The sequence below is a fragment of the Tenebrio molitor genome, chromosome 1 (assembly GCF_963966145.1).
Source record: "Tenebrio molitor chromosome 1, icTenMoli1.1, whole genome shotgun sequence".
NCBI classification, from domain to species: domain Eukaryota; kingdom Metazoa; phylum Arthropoda; class Insecta; order Coleoptera; family Tenebrionidae; genus Tenebrio; species Tenebrio molitor.
Window position 1 is genome coordinate 657,917 of NC_091046.1, and position 21,590 is coordinate 679,506.

Genomic DNA, 21,590 nt, shown 5'->3' on the forward strand with positions numbered 1-21,590 from the left:
TTTTTCAGCGGCGGTTGGCAGCCCTGTTTTCAGTTCGGTAGGTTGTCATCAGTCAATCACGCATCCCGGATGCCCGGATTGGTCCCGGAAATGAATAATTAGGGTAGCACTCGTGTTTTTAGTGCTGTTGTGATTAGAAAACTCGTCCCGTGTTATGTAATTCGGAATCGTGCCTTTTTTGCTTCTACCCGGAACAGTGATAATTCGTGTGTTTACATTGTGATAATTTCGAGACGAGGGTGAGTAAGCGACCTATTTTTCTCGGGTTATTTATACACGTTATGGCGTCTTAACCTATTATTGTTGCTTACAGCAAAATGGCCACGACTGAGCAGTTTTCGTTGCGCTGGAACAACTTCCATTCTAACCTCACTGCTGGATTCCACGAGCTGCTCGAGTCATCTGAAATGGTCGATGTCACGTTGGCTGTGGAAGGACACTTTTTTCAAGCACACAAAGTCGTCCTCTCGATATGTAGTCCCTATTTTAAACAAATGTTCAAAGTTAACCCTTGCAAGCACCCCATCGTCATCCTGAAAGACGTCGCTCATGACAACATGAAGGACATTCTCGAATTTATGTACATGGGGGAGGTGAATGTACTGAGGGAGAATCTGGCGACCTTCCTGCGAACGGCGGAGCTCCTCCAGGTCAAAGGATTGACAGGCGACGATTCGGTAAGTTTGTAATTTTCCATCAGATAAAACTGTTTATCCACCACAAAAAAAAATGATATTGAATGGTCAAAACAAATTTTTTGATTACTCATCGTTATCGTCTGATAATTCTGAGAATCGCTGAAGAATTCTCTTTAAACCTAGATCAAATGTCAACCTCTCAACTGATAAATCCCTAGGCCTTAGCAACACCTAGTCCAAATTCGCTCCGTCTCACTCGCTCACCAAACGAGCACATCGCGCTGTCTCATTTCAAACCACGTGACCGAAAGATTTTGTCCATAGAGCGAGACTTCGTCGCGGAAAGACGACAAATCGGACTCGATAGCCGACAACGACGAGGATCCCGATTTGGCTCAATTTAGTCATTTAATCGACTCAGACGTAGAGTTACCTGCACACTATTCAACCCCCAGAGTTCCTACTCCCACACCTCCCCAGAGCGTACCTCCCCCCAACGCGAAACGACAGAACAAGACCTACATCCCTAACTCAAATATCAAACGAGCCAAGTCGGACGTCCCGCCCAAAACCATCAAAACAGAAAACGAATCGAACAGTACAGCCGTCGAGGAACCCGAGTATGCCGAGTCACCCCTCAAGAGCGACAGGAGCGCCACCGAACTGGAGGAAGCCAAAGATAATCTGAAACAGATATTAGAAAATAATTTTACAAATACCGGACCGACCGACGCAAATTTGAGCGATCAAGGTGAGTGCGTTTGTTTACTTTTTTTAGCATGTAGTCGATTTGGTTGCTTCGTATTTATTTATTTTTTTTTAATTATCACGCATTTTACACTATTTATTTGCGCTTGAAATTTGTGCGATTTTGCTAAAACCGATTCGATGTGTTCGGCAAAAATGACGTCAGAAATTGCCGCCAGTCAAGGACAAATTAATAAATTATGAAAATCGTTCAAAATCGGCGGCTTTTCTGTTCGTCGTTGCAGACTTTTTGTTTTCTTTTTTTAAATTTTAAATTCAGTTTGTGATTATTTTTATTTTGTGTATTTTATTCTAATTTGCGTTTGTTGTTGTTGTTGTCGTTGTCTTTCACTGCATGGTAAGTAGGATGTTTGTGTAACAAATTACTAATTCACTCCCATAGATTTGATGAAAAATTTTTCCAGCCAGTTGCCACACTTGTGGAAAAGTGATGCGAAAAACCAGTATAAGAAGACACATGATCGATGTGCATTTTCCTACTCAACAGTTGCCTTGTGGTCTATGTCAAAAACTATTTAAAACAGCTAACAGCTTAAGCACACATCTTATCGCCATTCATAAACGATTGAAATCGGACCGACACAAAATCAAACATTAAAAACATACATATCTCGAATCAAAAAATATTGTGATAATTTTTCTACTTCTTTTCTTGTTGACTATTCCGGAGACAATAACGTAATATTGATTCTTGTCGAATTATTTTCATATTATATTTTTGTATTGTTATTGCAGTGTTTTTCAAATGTAAATTTGTTGTTTCACAAATACGGGGTGATTTCTGGATTTGTTGAAGACTGTAGGTGCTTTTTTTTATATGACCTGCCACGTCTTGCTGCTAGTTAACGTGAACAGGAGTTCACCCTGTATACGTTGTTGTAGATTTAACCGAAAGGTAAAAATTGCCACGTCTGTGATTTCGGAACGTACAAAAACAGGAGTAGTTGTGATCGTCTTCTGTAATGTAATTTCCAAATATAAAGTCCGAACACTAACACTTGTGTTTTTCTTTGCCTCTCTAACAACATTTTCCACTGCCGCAAAGTCAGATGTGTGTACGAAGTAAGAATATTCGCATGCCCTTCCACTCCACAGCCAAAACCAAATTAATTGTTGATTGAATTTAGGGAGGTCCGAAGCGAAATTCAACAGACACACGTATCAGTGCGAAAAGTGCTACAAAAAGTTCTCGAGAAGAGACCACCTAAGAACGCACGAGAAAAACATACACGGCGAGGACGCGGGCCCTTTCGTGTGCGTGATCTGTTCGCAATTGTATAAAAACACGGAGAGTTTGAGGAAACACATAGCCAAGTTTCATTTTCCGAAAATGAACGAAGTCAACCCGAAAGTCGAGGTCAAAGCCTGACTTTGTGTCGTACAGTTGGGTCAACCACAATAATCTTTTTTTTTTTTTTTAATTGATGGAAAACGTGTTAAGTTTTGTATGAACACTGTATTCGATTAGTTTAGTTTGTCAATTGTCACTGAAGTCGCCTCACTTGAAGTGTTAGGTTAGAATTTTTATTTCGTTTCTATTTAACCGACTTCGACATAAGATCATGACATAATTTCTCTATTTTAATTTGATTTTTGCTAGTCAGGACTTGTATGTAATTTTCAACAACCACAAAAGACTTATTTAACTTACTGTAGTAACCGAACGCTAGTTTTTTAAGTTTTTTTGTATTGTTATTATATAACTGTTATGGTGATTTACATTAAATTTCGTTGTATTTTATGCTTTAGGTGCCTTTTGTAATTATATGTCATATCAATAAAGATGATTATCCGAATCTTCTCTTTCATTTACTAATTTTGCTTAAACAATATAACATTACAGAAAGTTTCCTGCACGTCTACCGAACTCCACTGTAAAGCGCAATAAAAATGGATCGTGTTTTTTTGCGCTTAAAATTTATCGGTTTTATAAATTTAGTACCGTTTAGACAATGCAGAGTAAAAATTTTTACCACAATACAAATGAAACTTTAAAAAATAAATTCCAAACATTTTACATGTTCAATAATTTCATGTGTATTTAAATTTAATTTTTTCAAAATTTTCTGCGTTGGTTTTTCTTCTGCCTTTCCTTTTTATTGCTTGGTCAAGTAACGAAAAATATGTAAAAGAGATGTTTTTATTAACCTTCAACTAGTACAAACTTGTTATAAATAATTTCAAAACGGTACTAGTTGAGGGTTAAAGAAATTTTTGGGAGCAGAGGGTTTTGTTTTTGCCGTATTTGACATGTAACAAAATTGACGTCAAATCGGCACAAACATTTTTAATGTGACTCAAATAATGCATATACAGGGTGAATCAGCTAACAGATAAACTTAATTTTGAACGAGATGTTATTCCACCGCCCAACTTACAAATGTGCGTAATGACGAGAACGTTGCAACAACGTTTTTTCTTTTGGCAATATCGAAACAATTACTAGAAACGTTTGATAGGTTGGTGGTTTTGCCAGTTTAGCTGATTGATCTCGGCCGGGGACCGCTTATGCTTTGATATACGGGGTGCATTGAATTTTGTCCGCGAAGACCGACTCGGTAATGAGAGACCGTCTCACCGCGTTCTTTCAACACGGTGTGACAGTCTTTTGAGGTTGTTGGTGTGCTGGGTTTTTCCTTGTAAATACACTACGCTATAAGGTAATATAAAATTGTTTAATTTTTATTTTTTCATTCTATTTTGCCCTCTTCCAGATGAGAAATACTCGCCCGACCAGAAAGTGTACGTTTACTGTCCGTACTGCTGTAGGAAGTTCGTCAATCGCTATAACTTGAAGGTCCACATCAGGGACAAGCACGAGGACAACCCGATCGACCTAGACTGTAGGATATGCGGTAAGGTGATGCGGAACAGGAGTTGTCTGCGCGTCCACATGTATCACCATCGCAAGCAGCAACTGGAGGCGGCGTGCGCCGTACCGATCTTATAAGAAGTCGTTTTGTTTTGCTCATCCTAGTTATTTTTTTTCTGTGTGTTAGGTTAGGGAAGTTTTGTTGTTTTTTTTTCTCTTTTAATTTATTACGTTAGACTGTAATAGTCATTCCATTTTTGAAAGTCGGCGCAGGTTGGACGATATAAACTACCTCTCTACTGCAACTAGAATCCGGGCAAAAGTGGCGTTCGAGAAATCGGATGCCATTTTTAAATATGGCGGCTCAGTTGTTGATTTGTCCGGTTTAAAACCGAAAGAGGACCAGTCATTTATTTATTTATTGGGCAACCTGTACGCGTGCAGCGATTTCATTTCTTTATATATTATTAAATCTATATTTAGAAAAATAACATTCCAATTGTTATGCTTGTGTATTTAAAACCAAATATGTATGTTTTTTTTTTGTTTATTTATCTCAGTTATACCGATAATGCTGCTACATTAGTTTCTTCTTGTTTTCTTTATTATTATTATTAACTAGTGGTTTTGTTGTTATATTTTTTTGTAAATACTTTTTTGTGATAAATTAATTTTAATAGCACAATCACAGTGGGTTTAAGAATTCGTAGGTTTGTGTCTGTGACATTCCATGTATGTTGTTAAAACGGGATTATTTTGTAACATTTTAAACATTAAATAAACAGAATGCTAAAGACCGATTTTATCTTATCTGCCCAAGAGGAAGTGAGGGTTTTCCTGGGCGCTGCTGGGAGTGTCTGTTGACACACCAGTTGTCGCGATACAGCGCAGAAATGTGGTTCGATTTTGCACGAGACGAACGCTACCCTACGCAATATGCCCCCAACAAAACCCCCGTCACCGTCGACGTCCTGGAGGCGGGGTTCTTCGCCGCCTTCATAATTTTGATGGTTTCGTTTCTAGTCGCCCTACCGACTTCGAAAATTCAAACGGTAAGGTTTGCCGCTTTTCAAGGCCACTGGGTCAGGACAGATTCGAGATAAATGTGTTTGCCAACAATGCCGCTTGTTTTAGACCGTCTTCGGCTTCCTCCGAGTGACGATTCTCATGGTGATCGGCCTGTTGCTCTTGCGTAAGTTTCGAATAGTAATTGTGGATGAATCATGATCGGTCTTTAGTGGGTAATTTCGGCCAAGAATGGGAAGTGAGCCACATCCGTTCCCACATGCCGTACAAGGCCGGCTCCCCTGTCGAAATTGACGCCACCATCGGTATGAAAATCGGGCTGCGCAGCGTGAACGTCACTCTCAAAAGTGACCCGAGTCCGAAGGAGTTTCCCAAAGAAGTCATCAACTATAACGAGAGGTTCTCCTGGACCTGGGACCAAGGCCGATTCGGTTTCGGCCCCTTTGCGGGGCACCTGCAGCAAGAATTTCGCGCGGCGCAGTACAGGGGACTTCCCACACCTATCCTGTGGGTCGTCGAGTATTTCGTCATAGACGGGGAAGGTTTTCGACACGGAAGATTCTACAGGCTGGCGGGATGGTTCTGTCACGTGACTCTCTGGTCTGCTTTCGCGTGTTGGCTGTTGTCGCTCGTGCTTTTTAGATCCGTCATTTTGTACGGAGCTTATTGCTTGGGACTCTGCGGAATTTTACAGTTGACAGCAAATTTATTGTGGTTTGTATTGCGAAATCCCCTACCACTGTCGATTCCGTTCGAAGAAGCGACCATGAAGACCAAATTCGGGAGTAGCTTTTGGCTCACTTTTTGCTCAGGTACGACTCATTTAGACATGCCAACATAAAATACAAAAATCATGTTTTAGGTATCTTGTGTTTGATTGTTGCAAGTGCTATAATAATTATCGATGTAAAATTCCACACTTATCTGTACACATTCTTCGGGGTTGATCCGCTCAACAACTACGACGAAGTAGCTTACTTAAGTATGTTAACGTGACTTAACCTTATTTCCTCGCAAACTTATTTTGTTTGCAGCTAAAAGTGAAGAATTGCAACTAAGAAAAAAGAAAACTTCCGACGATTTACCTCTAATGGATATAAATAAACCGATGGACGGTGATGAAGATGACACCGAATACGTTCCTGTTTATATAAAACGCAAAACTAGGCCGTTTGGGCCTCCAATTGTCAGAAGTAACAAACCCAAACACCTCATGAATATGTAACTTTTTATAATTTGAATGAATAAAAAATTCTCGTCTCATTTTTACTTGTCTTTTATTTTCTCCACGAGCAACGAGATCCAAGGTGTCAAACAAAAAAATATTAGATAACGACAAGACTCATAAAAATTTATTCCATACATACTATTATTCAACTCAAACATTATATTTCCGTTAGTATATTATTACTGTATGTACAATAATACTTGTGACATGTGTCGCTCATCGCAGCGGCAACAAATGAGAGCCCTCTAGAGTAGGCATCGCTGTCACCCCATTTTGACTCTTCAAGTTGATTTCACTGTTCTTAATCTTCCAATTGTTATCCGTCAGCGGATCCCTGACTAGTCCAAACACTTGTTCAAAAACTCCCACGCACGTCCCCTCCACGTGGAGGGTTCCGCAAACAAAAACCAACACCAACCCGTGCAGGTCGACGCGTCCTTGAACCCCATCTGCCGACAAATTAGGGTTGAAAAATAAATTATACTGCATCCGCATCAGAAACAACCGTTCCACAATCTCTTGAGGATTGTTTTCGATTGTTTCAGATGTCAAGGTGCCATTGTCGAATTTGTTAATCGTCAGTCGCGCGTCGGAATAAAAGTGTTCGTTATTGAGGCACTCGTTTTTGTTCAACATGGAGTAAAACCATTGCGTAAATTGCTCAGCCAGCAAAGAAATAGAACCGCTGTCCGCAGTGTTGGCGCTGAGTTCATTCGAGACCTCCTGGGAGTAGTGGGCTTTCCAGAAGTTTGCTATTCTCTGGACGAGGTCGCTTTTGGTGGCGGGTAGGTCAGTAGAAATATTTTTCTGAAGAAGATACGACAATAGAATTTCTCTGGTTATGATTCTGCGGCGCAGAAAACTGACGGCGTCTGGAGAGTAATTTAAAATGGCATTCGTTGCCTCTGGAAAGAAGAAGTAATGGGTTGTTCGACAAAAAAATGTATTGTACCTTGACGGGTGTTTAGCCGATTTTTTAACAAACCCTGAGTGACAGTCGTGGCCAAAGCGAAGATGGTGTTATCGTCCAACGACGACAATATTTCCTCGATTCCCAACTTTGACGCTTCGTTTAACATATTTTGCAACCACGAAATATACCATAATTCAGATTAATCGTATCGAAATACGAAATGTTTTTGAGGTTATCTTATCAGCCTTCAGCTGTCAAAATACAAACTGACAGCTGTCAAAAAAATTCTAACTAAAAAAATTTAGACATATTTTGATAATTATTTATTGGAAAAAGGGTCTACTACATGGTAGTGGTAGTCTCATTATGAGCAGTTGATTCTTTATTTAAATTGTTTTTCAGAGAATAGTTACACCTGTTTAAACAATGGCGCTCCGTAGGCAGGTTTACTCCGTACTTCCCTGAAAAGCTAGGAAGCGGTTGTCTATTAATTTCATTTGCATATTCCACAGTTTCCTTGCGTGGAAATAAAAACGATTTCTCTCGTACAAATTTTATGCCAAATTCTATATCTTGTCGATTCAAATGATTTGAGTTGGCTGCAAAGTTTTGGGCTTCTTCGAATACAGAAATGACATAATTGTACACAAAGTCGCAAAGAGACACAACTACGGATGGTTCATAATCTGAAACGCCCGTCTCTTTCAATATTGTTAAAATAACGTCGGCAATAATTGTATCGTTCATTTTTTGAATGAACCTCCAACACTGCACCGAACGTCACAAATACCAATCCATCAAACTCGAAAAAGTTCATTTAAACGAATGAATAAATCATTTGAATTTGCGTGCGAAATAATTTCACTCGGGTTAATTTTAGATTCGAAGTGAACTTTCAAAGAGACCTAGAAATTGATAGGAAATGGTAGAGCCAGGTACCGTGGATCAGTTCAATATTTCATCGCCTCATCGGTGAAGTGTTGGTAGTACTGTTTGTCAAAATTATGATTTCAGTAGAATTTAATTCCTTGTTTTTGTTGATAAATAGATGAATTGCGATAAATTCAAATAATTAGAATCATTAGATCAATCGCCGAGATGAGTAGTGCGTAATATCCAAGTGTTGGTTCGTTTACTCAGTGAAAATGGGAGGTTATGTGCAACTAACCCGAATCGTCGGGACCTTATTTAAGATGATTTTAAAAGTGTGGGCGTATTCTGGATTGGTGCTGGTCTTTTGCTTCTTACTTTACTACATATACGGAGGCGTATTTGCCGTCGTCCTGTTGTTTTTCTCTTTGACAGGTAACCCTGCCACCCCAGGTGATCTACCACTAACCGAGTCGTTCCAGGTGTGTTGTACCATGTCCAAGACAATTTTTTATTCTATCCCGAGCTACCTAGTCATTCTCGTGTTTACATCCCCATTCCTTCGACCTTCGGTCTTCCGTACGAAAGCGTACAAACTAGAGGCAGTGACGGTGTCCTGATCCACATGTACTTCATCCACCAGCCCAAAGAACGCCAACGATTATCCCCCACGATAGTATTCTTCCACGGCAACGCCGGCAACATGGGCCACCGCTTGCAAAATTGTCGCGGCCTCTACCACAACTTGCACTGCAACATACTCCTAGTCGAATATCGCGGTTACGGTCTTTCAGAAGGACACCCCAGCGAAGAGGGGCTCTACATCGACGCCAAGGCTAGTCTAGATTACATTTTTAGCAGAACTGACGTAAATCATTCCGAAGTCATCGTTTTTGGCCGCTCTCTCGGTACCGACCCACGCAAAAATTACCACAAAATTAATGCGAGTTTTCAGGGGGAGCGGTGGCGGTAGATTTGGTGAGCAAAGAGGAATACGGTAGCAAGATTTGGTGTTTGGTGGTGGAAAACACGTTTTCCAGTATTCCCGACATGGCGAAGGTTCTCCTCGGATGGAGACTGCTCCAGTATTTCCCATTGTGTTTCTACAAGAACAAGGTTTGTCGGTTTCCGTGTCGTTTTTCGCCTGTAAATCGGCGATTTTCAGTTCGTGTCATATCAGAAAATGAAGCACTTGCGAGTGCCCACTCTGTTCATATCGGGCATGGCGGACACCCTCGTGCCACCGAGGATGATGTCTGAACTGTACAACAGCTGCAGAAGTATCAGGAAACAGCTGTTGCAGATTCCTGACGGGACGCACAACGAGACGTGGACGGCGCAAGGATATTATCATTCCGTGGCCGTATTTTTGCATAATTGCCGAATACACACTGAAGAAAAGGACGACTTTAGTAATAAAATTGATATTAGCAAATTTGAGAGTAGCGTCTCTTGGAACAATGTACAAAATATTTAATTTGTGACGATTGTTTGATTTTTAGTTGTTTTCAACTCGAATATTTGTTTTTACAGTGTCCTTAATTTAAACGTCCAAAGAGAGTGTACATATTTTATAAAATGCATTGAAGAGAACGCCTAATAGCATTGGGAGTTTAATGAAATGTAAATATTTTTGCATGCTTGGAAAGCCGCAATGCTGTATTATTATTTTTTGCAATAAACGAATTTTTTTTTGCAAATGATGCACGCATTTTATTTTAACACAAGTCTCAGAGTTTTTGGTTTGGCATCAGAAGGTACCAAAAGTTCACATGAACGTCAATATCATTTAAATGCGCGAAAGTTGCGCGCTTCGAAGCTATTACGTCACGTAAGTGGCGCGTATTTTAAACGGAACACTAAAATCGTTTTTTGCTTTTTCAGACATGAATAAGTCTTTCACGTAGTTCACTGCTCTGTAGTTATTTCATTCAAGTTATGGAATTTCGACGTCTCTGAATAACTTTTCTTTCCATACTTTTATGCATCTGTTACGGCATCAGTACAAGGCAGAAAAAGAGTCAATCGTTTTCTTAAAAATTACAATACCTACCCATAAAGGGGAGCTTCCTGTAGTAAGCATGCTTGATCAACGTACTCATTTAATGTAATTATCGGGGTTTTGAAATAAAAGTCTGGGGTCCTTTAATTAGTATTTATTACGTCCTCACACATAGGTAAAGAAATCAAGAGTAACTAATAAATTATTGTAGCATTCGCTTTAACCTTGTTCTAAATATGCTCTGTTTATACAACGTGTCTCAGAAATAAGTACATTAATTTTAATTGGTAATAGAACTCGTTAATAGCAAGAATATATTTTTTTCCTAAACCTTAGAGTTATCCAATTAAAATTATTGAAAGATTTGGCACAAATTTCGTTACTCGCCTATGGGGATTACTTGCTGCGCCGATACCGATAAGCGAAGAACAAAAAACAAATGCAAGAAAACTTTCACTTGTTTCTTGCGAACTTAAGTAGGTACAACGGCTAATTGCTACGCCTGTTGCTGTAACTTATAATAATAAGGGTGGAAGAGAAAAAAGAGAAGAATATGCTAGATATTAAATGAAAACAATTTTAACAATAAATATTTTAAACTGACCCAAATGAATCGCCCATACCCAAATATTGATAAAATGTCTCGAAATTTGTGTATTAATCCGTAAAAATTCTCATGAAGTAATTAGAGTAATCAGTAATCATTAACCATTACAATAATGAAGGCGCCGACGAAATGATTCTTCCACTCTTTCCAGCATTCCTCTGTCATTGCGAATTGGCAGCATTTTCCACCGGTTTTCTTAAAACTTCAATTGGGATCGAATACAATACCAAGTCCTTCATGTACCCCCACAAGAAGTAGCACTGAAATTCTCTAGACTCGAGGAGCACGCCCAACGCTTCACCATATACCAACACAATATCTATGTATTTACCACTCGAAAATAAACTCATTTTCACAAAATTTTAGCTTAAATCACAGAATCAACACGTAAATACCTGCCTTGTGGAGTCGGACAAAACTAACTAAAAACTACACCTCGGCCGCAGAGCGGAAAAACTGTATTCTAAAAACACGATGTTTTGCGTTGATTTTACAAAAAGTATTATTTCACGGTCACTGTCATTGGGTCAAATAAATAGAAAATGCAAGTAAATAGACAGCTCGTTAATTTATGGGGAGGAAAAATACCGAAATGAAAATTATATTTCGAAAAAGTGATACATAAAAATTTTGTTGTTCTTGACGAGAACGGTCACTGATTAAAATTAATGTACTTATTTCTGAGACACGTATAATTGAAGATGCTCATTTTGCTATCTTATTATTTACTTTCCATGTAGTCATATAAACATATACGCAGTCGATTTGTTTTTGTATGATTAATCACAATAGTAATTTACGAATTTCAGTTATTGCAGTAGGTAAACAAGAATTTGTGAAAAATCTGTCTTATTTGACATGACTGTATTGACGATATTGTTGTTCTTTATAGCTTTTTTTTACTTTTGCTTCATTTTTTTTATTTAACTGAGGTGTGTGATTTTCTGCATAATCATTGTAATGATGTTCAGAAATTTTCAGCGTTGTACCCTTATTATTTTTCCAGGCGTCTATCGCCATTTTTTCTTGATTTTTAGTTAATTCTATGTCCATTTCATTGACTTTTTTTGTTTAACACTGTCAGAATTTGAGAATTTTCTCCTGTGTGAACGGATTTTGATAAATGTCACCTCTTGTCAAAACGAAACGTCAAGCTAATTTTAAACGATTTTGAGCCTTTAAGGGGCTCGTCGAACAAAAAAACGTTGTATTCAACTCGTTCGGGTGTCAATTGGGCTTTTTTGTCACTCGCGAGCCTTTAAAACGCTCGTTTCATTCGCGTTTTAAACTGGTCCACTCGTGCCAAAAAAACCCAATTTACACAAGAACTCGTCAAATAAACTACAATTTTTTACCTCTATGACTGTTGAAGTATAAAATGTGTTGTGTCCTGAACAGGTTACCTTAAAAACGGCAGTTCTCATAATTTTTTAATGTTTTTTGCTATACCTTTAGAAACAGGGCTGTGAAATCGCTTCGCTCATGAGGACCGTTTTCATTTTTGTGCTGAAGTGGCCCAACAAAAAACGGTAGATTCCGAAGGCTTTTTTAATATGCTTTAAAAACAAGGTAGGATTCTTAAAAAAGGTATTGTGCTACGGGGGCCCAACTAGTATAAAAATATAATATAATATAATAATAATATAATATAAAAATATTTTCACAATTTTGTTTATACAGACAAATTTATAAATAGAGTATATTTACAAGTATGTAATGTACACGTTGTAAACAGTATTTACAAAAAAATACCATGATAAAAGGGGAGGCTATGCGACTGAAAAAAAACAAATGCTCTGATCCTGCGAGACCAATCGAAAACAACAACAAAAATTATAAATATTTCAATCATAACTCGTCGACTGCGTGATTAATTTTCGTCTTAATGTGTTCACTATCACTATTATTAATTTCACTAGAATCCCTCTCGGCATCCTTCGGTTTTACATCACTGATTACGAGATCATCAGTTGACTCGTGTAACTTTTTTCCTACAGCATCCATGTGTTCCTTCTTAAATTTGACGTCCTTAACCACACTTTCCAAAATGGAACTCAAAGCTTTTAACGTTTCTTTGTCTTCCAAGTCGGTCAGATCGTCGTTGTCTAAATGAATTCCTTCTTTCCCCGTCAACTGATTGATATCTGCCAGGATCGATAGAACTTTCACGTTATCCTCCACTTTAATCAACGAGTCCTGTTTGTTGTGATGCTCGATCGAGAGCTGATTCAACAGCCATTCGGCCTGTTTCGCCGTATCTTGCACCCTCTTGTCCTCCATCGGATCGTCACTCAACGTCTGATAGTAAATCCTCAAAATGTTGAGAGGCACGTACAGTTCCTTATTTTCCGAAGTCACGATCGACTTGAGCAAATCCTTCCTGACCTGGACCCACTGCGGCGTCGTCACGGTGTCCGCCGCCACCCTTTCCGATTTGTCCTCCTGGCCCTCTTCGTACGTTATCCTGATCTTGTCCGACCCGATACTCGCCTTGAAGTTCCCCACTTGCACCGACTTGCTGAATGCGATCCCCGTGTGCTTGTTCAGGAACTCCTGGACCGACACCTTCAACTTGTGGAACATGCTCTCCTCCTCGCTCTGTCCCCAGTTGTCGCCGTCGTTCTTGTACTCCCCGATCGTGACCTCGATGCTGGGATCCCGCGACAGCGCGAACAGCAACTTGGAGGCGTCCTGGGCGAACAGGAACACGGTGGGGACGTCCACGTCGTCGGTGCCGTCGCCCGACATCGAGAACATCGGCGACGTGGAGGCGCTGCTTCCCGGCGTGTTGTCGATGATGATGGCGCCGACGGCTCCGTACCTCTGCACCTTGCGCGCCTTCTCCACGAACATGCAATCTCCTCGCTCCATGATCGCGATCTTACCCTTGATGGCGTCGTGCTGCACCAGGTCGCCGCACGCGCGGAACGGGTGAATGATCATGGTGCGCGCGGTCACCTTCTGCTCGCCTAGGAGGTTTTTGCCGAACTGGGACGGGCCGGCCTGCACCGTCAGCACCTGGTCCGTGCCGGTGGCGTCCTTGATGGTGAACATCACCGACTGCGGAGACGCGTCCAGCTGCTGCGTCTGGAGCTTCGATAACTCCATCATCTCCTGCATGAACAGGAGGCCCTCTTCGGCGTCGGCGCTAGATCTAGCCTAAGTGTTTGGTCGCTGTTAGTAACGACACCCCTATTTTGTCCCATTGATTGATTAAATACAAACAAACAAGGCCGGCGGACAACAGATGGTGCCACAATGGCTCACCGTCCGTGACACGATGTGGTCACTGACCTCTGTAACATGGACCGAGGATGCTACGTTTCAAAACTGAAGCAGAAAAGTCGGCCATATTGCTAGTTTCAATTTTTAGTAACTTTCTTTTTGTCCAGTTAACTGAATTCTGTCCTGCTTTTCGCTGACGTTTGACGTCGACAGACGTGGTCGGGCTCGTTGATGGAGACGTTTTTGTGACCAAATTTACAGAAACCACGAATAAAATCACAAATAAGAAATCACGGAACTCAACAGAACGAGTGACAGAATGATGTCACTAAATCTGCTGCCAACAGTATTTTGGTGTAAAACTAAAAGTTTCCAATGTGGGAGTACAAAGATGGCAGACTTTGTAGCTTCACTTTTACTGTGGCAGGGCAGGGAGCACTGCACACGCAGTCCATGTTATAGAGGTCAGTGGATGTGGTATTCAATCAATGCTCAAGCAAAAGAAAAAAAAAACAACAACACGTGATATCGTCGAAGAGTAACAAATGAAAACTTACCGATGAGAAGGTGTGCAGGAGCTGGACCCGTCCGTCGCTCAGCGCTATGATGTTGATCCCCATGTCCTTGATCATCTTGAGGTGGTTGATGTTGGCGGCTGAAAACTCGGCCGCCGTCAGCCTCCTCTTCGTGTTCCTCTTGGGACACATCCCGTCCACCATGTTCTGCAACGGTTTCCTCACGGTCTCGGGGAACAACTGCAACGTGTTAGGACAGGTCCTCGCGAACTCCCCGTCCTCGAGATCCAAATCGCTCACGGTCTTGTTGCCGTTGTACCCCGCCAGACTCAGCGGTAACAGATGTCCCTCCGTGGTGAAGATGAACTCGTCCAGGTTCAAAATCAAATCTTCCTTGTCGGCGAACAACAAATAGAGATATTTTAACGTTTCCGAGAGGACGAACGAGTCCATCCGGTCCTCCTGTTTCCTGGTCCTGACGTCGTTGACGGCCGCGTAACCGCAAGGCACTCTCGCGTATCTCTGCAAACTGTTGAGCACGGTCCTGCCCACTTCCAGGTAGTAGGGGTCGTTTGTGGCACCGTAGAGGAAGTAAGTCGATTCTAAAAATTCGGGTCGCAGAGGGTGATTACCCCAATGGACCTGGAAGTCGGTGGTGAAGGCTTCGGGAATGAAGGTGTGCCTCTGCATCACTTGGTAGAGCATCTCGTGGGTTTCCACCGCCGGTTTCAGGTCGCCCTTCAGGACCTGCAAGCCCGGCCAGAATGCGAGCAGAGCGTCCATGTAGTTGCGGGAATTGGTGTGGGGGCGGTGCATGTGAACGTCGAGAAGCATCGGACCTGCACCGAACGTTCATTATGTCGATTTTGCATTTTTTACCGATTACCTTGCGATATATACTTCATCACAGCGTTGTAGTGCCTGTTGAAGCGATGCAAATATTTGTTGTCGCCGAGTAAAATGTAGGCTTTGAGGCAGTACTCGTAGTAGGAGTCGATTCCGGCACCCACTCCTGAATCTCTGCGGACCCAGTCGCCGGAGTGCACGTTGAGAACGGTGCCCATCAGGTCCGAACTCCTGTGACGCATTTTCCACAACTCGTCCATCGCTTTGTGAGCTTTCTCTTCGAAGATGGGTTCTCCGGTCAGGCGAGACAACGCCGCCATCTCCAGGATCATGGAGCCGGCGCAAGCGGTGCAAGTCTCTCTCGCCGATTCCAGACGATCGCTTTTCATGCCGTATTTCATGTTCACCTAAAAACGACAAACATAGTTACTGAAAAATCTGACGACGCCAGTTGCATGTCTGCATCTTGATAATCTGAACACAAAGCCTTTGTGAAAAAGATAATTGCCGGCACTATTGATTATGTATTCAATGAATTTTAAAGGAAGGTAAAATTATTGTTACGAGCTATTCCCGTGATGGTTCTTATTGTTTGCTCCCAGATATTCTCCATTTATAATGCAAAATATTTGATTTACCCTCGAATGCGGTATTCCTGTGGTGGTGTTGAAGGCCGGGAGCAGCCTGTAACCGACGTCCTTGGCCATGTTGAGGAGTTCGCCTTTATACCACGTCATTATTCCATCCCTTTGTTGCAAATAATCGGCCAGGATGTGAGCCGACAACAGTCCACTGGAAATAGCAAATGACATTAGAGAATGATCGGTGTCTCTTCCGATTTGTTGACTCACCCCAAAACACGAATGTTTGTCTCGAAAACCGACACGACCACGTCGTTGTCGAACGACACATCTTTTATAACTAGCTTAACGGCATGTTCGAATTCTTCTAAATCTCCTAACACCACTAAAGAGTCCAGAGTATCGATTAGTGTTAGCGAGAAACTTGAACAGAAGGGAGAAACAAAAATTAAAGCTGAAGCTCATGTTAAATACATTCTTTTTGGTGATCGATCCGGCCGAAATTCATATGAAAGATGGCTCGCTCGAGATTAATGTCGCGATGTCTTTGACCCATTTGTATCAGTCAAAGAATCGTCGTCCGTTGCCTTGATTTTTAATATGAGCTTCGTTCGACTCGTCTAAATAAAAAACATATATCCGTAAAAGCGCAATTCGTGCATTGCGACTCCAAGTTGGCTCCTGACACGCATCTTAAATAAAAAAGGGAAGTTTTGCCGTGCGACTCCCGTCTCGGCGATCGCAGTCGATATTAATATTTATGGCAACCTTCATCGCCGTTCATTTTATTTCCTTCTTCCTGATATCGCACGAATGCCAAGAATTACATTTATTACGACCGTCAAAGACCTTGCAGCTTTCGGATAACCGACTCTCAAAAATTTATTCCGTTGATGTTGTGTTCGGTCAAGCGTCGTCGTTCACCTCTGCAATTTTAACCGAATCCAAAATTAAAACAACACGTTTGCGGGTTACGCAACCGTTTTTTATAATAATTGCAAATCGGAGAAAACTCGAGAAAAAAGAATCGCGCTGCAGCAGTGGCGTAGACGGATAACTTTGCGTTAGGGGGCGGACCTGGCTTTACCGTCCCTCGAACTGTCAGAATAAAATTGACACATTTTTACAATTTTTTCCATAGTGTGAAACCTTCTTACGAGAGATAGGTTAGAATTATGGTCAAAATTCAAGGACATTTTTAGAAATTATTTGATAGGTATTGTCAAGTTGACAATGAATTGACAAATGGGCAAAACCAAATTTACATTAGGAACATTTTCAGTTCCCGTTTTTTTTTGCAACCAACTGTACATATTTATTGAAGCCTCCACTTTCGGCTCTTCAAGTCAAGTAACCAATGTACCCTTGACTCGTACAAGCTCTTGATTAATTTCCACTTCTCGCATATCAAACCTTCGCTTCTATTTATAAAAAAAATAGTAGTCTGTTTAACGAGTTTGTGTGTAAATTGAGCCCTGTATGGCATTAGTGGGCCAGTGGGCCACACGAGTGCCATAAAGAGCCCAATTTACATATACTCCAATTTTTTTTAAATCAATTGTCAAAGTGTTGTCATGTTGGTATAAACCACTGGTTATTTGATAGTTATTAGATTGGCAACGTAAAATGTCAACTACATGTGAGTAATTTTGATGTAAAGGCGCTTGCGCTTTTGAAGGTGCAATTACATTTAAATAAAAATACAAAGTTAAATGAGTTTCCGAAAACAAGGATCTAACACAACGAGAAAAATTGGCTATGATTAGATTACGTGAAGAAATGCAGACAGAAAAACCGACCATGCTAAATTGCAGTCAAGATGCACACATCATATTCGAGGTATTTTCTTTTAATTATATCGGTTGGTCACTGCGAGGAACTGATTAGAGATGACTGGAAAAAATTGATGGGAAATCTACCAATTGAGGACATTCCTCTTCCGCAGAATCATATTCGGAAGACGATTGGGGGTTAGATTCTGAAAATGAATAGGTAAACTGCTTATGTAGGTAACCCATTAAATAAATTCCCATTTTCCTGTATATGTTAAGTTGCACTTTTTAGTGTGATTATCGTCTTTATTTCTTGTCTTTTGGTATAAAATTTGGTTACACCTGAAACTTTTCTGACATTTGAAAATTACTGATATAACCTCAAACTTGATCTAGGGAGATTTTACGATAGAGGTGTCCCGAAACGAAAGGTTATAGGGTGGTACAGCCTGGTCTTTGAGGGAATTTTGACATTGACAATTGATTTAAAAAAAAATTGGACTATACAATGGCCGGCAAAACACTTTTGTGTTACGTCAAAATCCAAATGTGTAATTAATGCTTTTTTGACACTGACATTTAAATGATGGCTAATTTTTTTTGCCGGCCATTGTACGAACGAGTTGAATACAACATTTTTTTGTTCGACGACCCCCTTAACGGCCCCAAATTGCTTAAAATCTTTAAAATTAGCTTGACGTTTCGTTTTGACAAGTTGTGACATTTATCAAAATCCGTTCACACAGGAGAAAATTCTCAAATTCTGACAGTGTCGAACAAAAAAAGAAATATTCCCAATAGACGCACTTGCCCTGCCATTTTTGCCACTCATCACGTGAGAGTCAATAAAATGGAATAAATAAATTAACATCTTGTATGACGTGCGCAATTTTTACCTATTAATAGGCAGTTTAATAACAACTTCAAATACGAGTATGTATTTTTTAAATCGGAAATTCCCGAGTGGTTTTCTTCGTCGTTTTTCTTTCTCCCGATCATTTATCGGACACATTTCAGGCCGCGATCATCTTTATTCATTAGTTTGGTGCAAAAAAAAATGGGAATGACCGTCGCATGAAAATACAAAAGAAACTGGCGTTCTCGGGCGTCATTTAATATTTTTTCAGCGATCGTATATCACTCTTGTTTCATCAGCTCATCGTTGCGATAAAAAGAAAACGTCACGTGTGGTGAAGCGTGTAATGTGTTGCTTTTCATTAGTCCCGACAACTTGTGGAAACACGTGACGTTCTGCTTAAATTTTTCTCTTCCGCGAAATAAATGCACTCATTTTCAACTATTTTTTTCTTGTTTTCATTTTCGATCGAATTTTAACGACTGAAAAAATTTCGGATTCAATGTGAGCAAGTGTCCATTGGCTCCTTTGTTGCAACCGGTGCAAGGTTACGGCTTGTATTTCACGTTGACCATTTCACTCACAGTTTTTGGGCAAAAACCGCAACGAAACGTAGTAAAATGGGTTTTATTTACACATTATTAATAAAGCTTTACTGCACACGCATGATTTAAATTAAAAATTGAAATTGGAGGTGTCAGACGCGAAACCACGAACGTTTTTAATCGAGTTCGTGAAAATTACACCGTTAAAAAATTGATAAAGAGAACGAGATAAGAATAATAACGTAACGATAAAAGCTCGGTGAAAACTACAAAGTCTTGACAATGGAGTTGGTGGGTTGTGCAAAGGGGAAATTTAACGGAATATAAGCCGAATCAGGCGTTAATTGTTTTAATCGAAATTTACTGCCACAAATTGATTGTCGTATAACAATTGTTTATAGGATAATCAAATCCAGTTATGAACAAAAGAGGGACCACAATTTATGGTTTTGTAATCCCACATTGTTGTGGTTTGTTCCTATTCAAGAATTCTGTACCAACTGGAATTTAAAACATGCATATTTTTCAACCAAATAACACCAACAAGAATTTATTTTACGGAAAACGCTACAAAAATTTTGCCCAAATAGATAAGCAATGAGCGTTTTACAACAAGAAATAACAAAATCTGTTATGCAATTAAATTGTAAAACTGACAACTAGGTGAAGTAACAATATTATTGTTTATGTAAGTCTTGTTCTTGAAAAAACAGCCTATGTGGCGAATTTCTTACATAACAAGACAGTGGATGTGTCACGTTTTGATAACAAATAATGCTGCAATAGCACAACACGCTGTTTTTGCAAATTTCACGTTGACAACGCCAACACCAAATGATCTTCAATCTGACCCCAATCACCGGTGATGATGTTTTTTTTGCTTTACTTTTACTTTCCTACTTTTTAATTGCCATTCAACTATCTAGACTTCCTGCACAAAATGTTTGTTTCTGTGTGGTGACTACGTACTTGCCCAGGCAATCGTCGATGTCGCCCCTGTTTGGCGTGAGCCCCCTGTACCGTCCCTTGCAACTGAGAGGCATCAGTTCGTCGGCAGGATAAGCGTTCTCCATGTAGGCCCGATAGGCATGGTAGAACATGTCTCTGGTCTCCTCCCTAACATAGAATCCTGCTCATTCTCGGTAAAAAAAAACCTTCAAACCGACAAACCTGAGTCTGATTCTCTCCTCTCTCGTCATGGCTTTGCTCTCCTCCGAATAGCATTGCGTACAGAACACGATAAACACACAAACACCCAGAAGCCTAACAACCACCTCCGAAACACTCAACATTTTCGACGGTCTATCAGGAGTACGGTTTTATGCTTAATGACATATTGTTACGGCGAAGAAAATCTATCTGTCAAAATGCGACTGATAAGGATTTCTTATCAATAAAAACAAGTTGACGCGAAAGGTCCGGTGTCGAATACTCGTTGCATTGTTTTCGTGGGTTTTGTTCTTCTTGACACGATCAATTTTGGATGGTGATGGCCGATGGATTGCACGAAAACGGTGATTTTGACATGACCGATGCTGATTAGGTTTATTCAGTTTATTTCGAGTGAAATGTGTCAAATTTGTCGCTTTTTTGTGAAAGAACTGGGATGACTGTCCGATCCCAGCTGGCTCGCGAATGGGCGGAGCTATTTTGCTACGATACGAACTTTGATTGGTCGACAGCCGGGCCACAATCACAAAATGTCAAGTTTGTCTACATGACGCCCTCGCAACGACTTTCACTATGTTAACCTTCCGAGTTCATTGCGATTCTTTTTTTATCAATTATCAATTTATCCAAGTAAAAATTCTGATACATTTTTAAAAAACCAAAACGATTATACGATAATAAAGATATAAATTAAATAATAATAAAGGTTGGAATTAATCGCATTTTTCTTTCCCATCATCATCATCATCATCATCATCATCAATGGAAAATGCTCCATTGTAAAACGGTTGTAAATATCATAAAACTATCATCATGTTGTACGACATTAATTGACAATGATTAATTAATTTTTTGACACTTTGTTGACGTGGGCATAATCAGGGCAGGGAAATTTTTTGATTTGTGACCTAACCAAATTTTGAAATGACATTGACGACCAGAATTTTTTGCTCGCGACAGTAACTGTGCAATGTCAATGAAAGAAATTCAAATTTGTAAAAACATTTCGTTGTAAAGTTACTAAATAAGTAAATAAAATAAATAGATTCTAAAAAAAAAGACCTCCTATCCATTTTTTAAACTCCCGCACTGTCAAAGTGTTTGCAAGTTGCCCCACTGGCGTTCGGAGATTTTAAGATACATATATGGACTTTTTATAGTAATTTTTACTTTAACGTTGGCTCAAAAATTTTAAATTCCAAACTTGAAGTTAAAT

General features: G+C 40.1%; 5 protein-coding genes across 7 annotated transcripts; 3 read left to right on the forward strand and 2 right to left on the reverse strand.

The window, feature by feature from the left end:
* The first annotated feature begins 48 nt into the window (after window positions 1-48).
* On the forward strand, window positions 49-5,014 carry LOC138131668 (broad-complex core protein isoforms 1/2/3/4/5-like). Of its 3 annotated transcripts, none has more exons than XM_069048846.1 (4): window positions 49-239; window positions 314-677; window positions 963-1,389; window positions 1,811-2,401. In XM_069048846.1, the coding sequence occupies exons 2-4, from the start codon at window positions 318-320 to the stop codon at window positions 2,002-2,004; spliced, it is 981 nt and encodes a 326-aa protein (XP_068904947.1). In that variant the 5' UTR covers window positions 49-239; window positions 314-317; the 3' UTR covers window positions 2,005-2,401. The 3 variants fall into 3 exon arrangements, with proteins under 3 accessions (XP_068904947.1, XP_068904929.1, XP_068904938.1); XM_069048828.1 differs by lacking the exon at window positions 1,811-2,401 and adding an exon at window positions 2,534-3,202 and having other exon boundaries at window positions 52-239; XM_069048837.1 differs by lacking the exon at window positions 1,811-2,401 and adding an exon at window positions 4,121-5,014 and having other exon boundaries at window positions 53-239.
* A 64-nt stretch (window positions 5,015-5,078) lies between these two features.
* On the forward strand, window positions 5,079-6,511 carry LOC138131625 (dual oxidase maturation factor 1-like). Its single transcript, XM_069048754.1, has 5 exons — window positions 5,079-5,270; window positions 5,353-5,410; window positions 5,457-6,056; window positions 6,107-6,226; window positions 6,279-6,511. The coding sequence occupies exons 1-5, from the start codon at window positions 5,112-5,114 to the stop codon at window positions 6,467-6,469; spliced, it is 1,128 nt and encodes a 375-aa protein (XP_068904855.1). The 5' UTR covers window positions 5,079-5,111; the 3' UTR covers window positions 6,470-6,511.
* A 63-nt stretch (window positions 6,512-6,574) lies between these two features.
* On the reverse strand, window positions 6,575-7,647 carry LOC138131693 (uncharacterized protein C3orf38 homolog). Its single transcript, XM_069048870.1, has 2 exons — window positions 7,425-7,647; window positions 6,575-7,377 (listed from the first exon to the last, which is right to left on the reverse strand). Exons 1-2 carry the CDS (start codon window positions 7,549-7,551, stop codon window positions 6,689-6,691), a joined length of 816 nt encoding a protein of 271 aa, XP_068904971.1. The 5' UTR covers window positions 7,552-7,647; the 3' UTR covers window positions 6,575-6,688.
* Window positions 7,648-7,801: 154 nt separating this feature from the next.
* On the forward strand, window positions 7,802-9,958 carry Bem46 (abhydrolase domain containing 13-like protein Bem46). Its single transcript, XM_069048801.1, has 4 exons — window positions 7,802-8,690; window positions 8,738-9,163; window positions 9,211-9,371; window positions 9,421-9,958. The coding sequence occupies exons 1-4, from the start codon at window positions 8,531-8,533 to the stop codon at window positions 9,730-9,732; spliced, it is 1,059 nt and encodes a 352-aa protein (XP_068904902.1). The 5' UTR covers window positions 7,802-8,530; the 3' UTR covers window positions 9,733-9,958.
* Window positions 9,959-12,492: 2,534 nt separating this feature from the next.
* Edem2 (ER degradation enhancer, mannosidase alpha-like 2) lies at window positions 12,493-21,058 on the reverse strand. The gene is made up of 7 exons (XM_069048500.1): window positions 20,375-21,058; window positions 20,174-20,320; window positions 16,302-16,454; window positions 16,089-16,242; window positions 15,491-15,857; window positions 14,647-15,443; window positions 12,493-14,023 (listed from the first exon to the last, which is right to left on the reverse strand). Exons 1-7 carry the CDS (start codon window positions 20,494-20,496, stop codon window positions 12,713-12,715), a joined length of 3,051 nt encoding a protein of 1,016 aa, XP_068904601.1. The 5' UTR covers window positions 20,497-21,058; the 3' UTR covers window positions 12,493-12,712.
* Between the last annotated feature and the right edge of the window lie 532 nt (window positions 21,059-21,590).

Bases quoted from the DNA above. Each gene is read 5' to 3' on its own strand.
- LOC138131668 (XM_069048828.1), top strand. From the start codon at position 318: ATGGCCACGACTGAGCAGTTTTCGTTGCGCTGGAACAACTTCCATTCT. The intron at 678-962 runs GTAAGTTTGTAA...TTTTGTCCATAG, and splicing joins GATTGACAGGCGACGATTCG to AGCGAGACTTCGTCGCGGAA. The intron at 1,390-2,533 runs GTGAGTGCGTTT...GATTGAATTTAG, and splicing joins CGCAAATTTGAGCGATCAAG to GGAGGTCCGAAGCGAAATTC.
- LOC138131625 (XM_069048754.1), top strand. From the start codon at position 5,112: ATGTGGTTCGATTTTGCACGAGACGAACGCTACCCTACGCAATATGCC. The intron at 5,271-5,352 runs GTAAGGTTTGCC...CGCTTGTTTTAG, and splicing joins CGACTTCGAAAATTCAAACG to ACCGTCTTCGGCTTCCTCCG. The intron at 6,227-6,278 runs GTATGTTAACGT...TTTTGTTTGCAG, and splicing joins CGACGAAGTAGCTTACTTAA to CTAAAAGTGAAGAATTGCAA.
- LOC138131693 (XM_069048870.1), bottom strand. From the start codon at position 7,551: ATGTTAAACGAAGCGTCAAAGTTGGGAATCGAGGAAATATTGTCGTCG. The intron at 7,378-7,424 runs GTACAATACATT...TCTTCTTTCCAG, and splicing joins TCGGCTAAACACCCGTCAAG to AGGCAACGAATGCCATTTTA.
- Bem46 (XM_069048801.1), top strand. From the start codon at position 8,531: ATGGGAGGTTATGTGCAACTAACCCGAATCGTCGGGACCTTATTTAAG. The intron at 9,164-9,210 runs GTACCGACCCAC...GCGAGTTTTCAG, and splicing joins CGTTTTTGGCCGCTCTCTCG to GGGGAGCGGTGGCGGTAGAT. The intron at 9,372-9,420 runs GTTTGTCGGTTT...GGCGATTTTCAG, and splicing joins TGTGTTTCTACAAGAACAAG to TTCGTGTCATATCAGAAAAT.
- Edem2 (XM_069048500.1), bottom strand. From the start codon at position 20,496: ATGTTGAGTGTTTCGGAGGTGGTTGTTAGGCTTCTGGGTGTTTGTGTG. The intron at 16,455-20,173 runs GTACGTAGTCAC...CTTCTGTTCAAG, and splicing joins ATCGACGATTGCCTGGGCAA to TTTCTCGCTAACACTAATCG. The intron at 14,024-14,646 runs GTAAGTTTTCAT...CCAAACACTTAG, and splicing joins TCCTGCACACCTTCTCATCG to GCTAGATCTAGCGCCGACGC.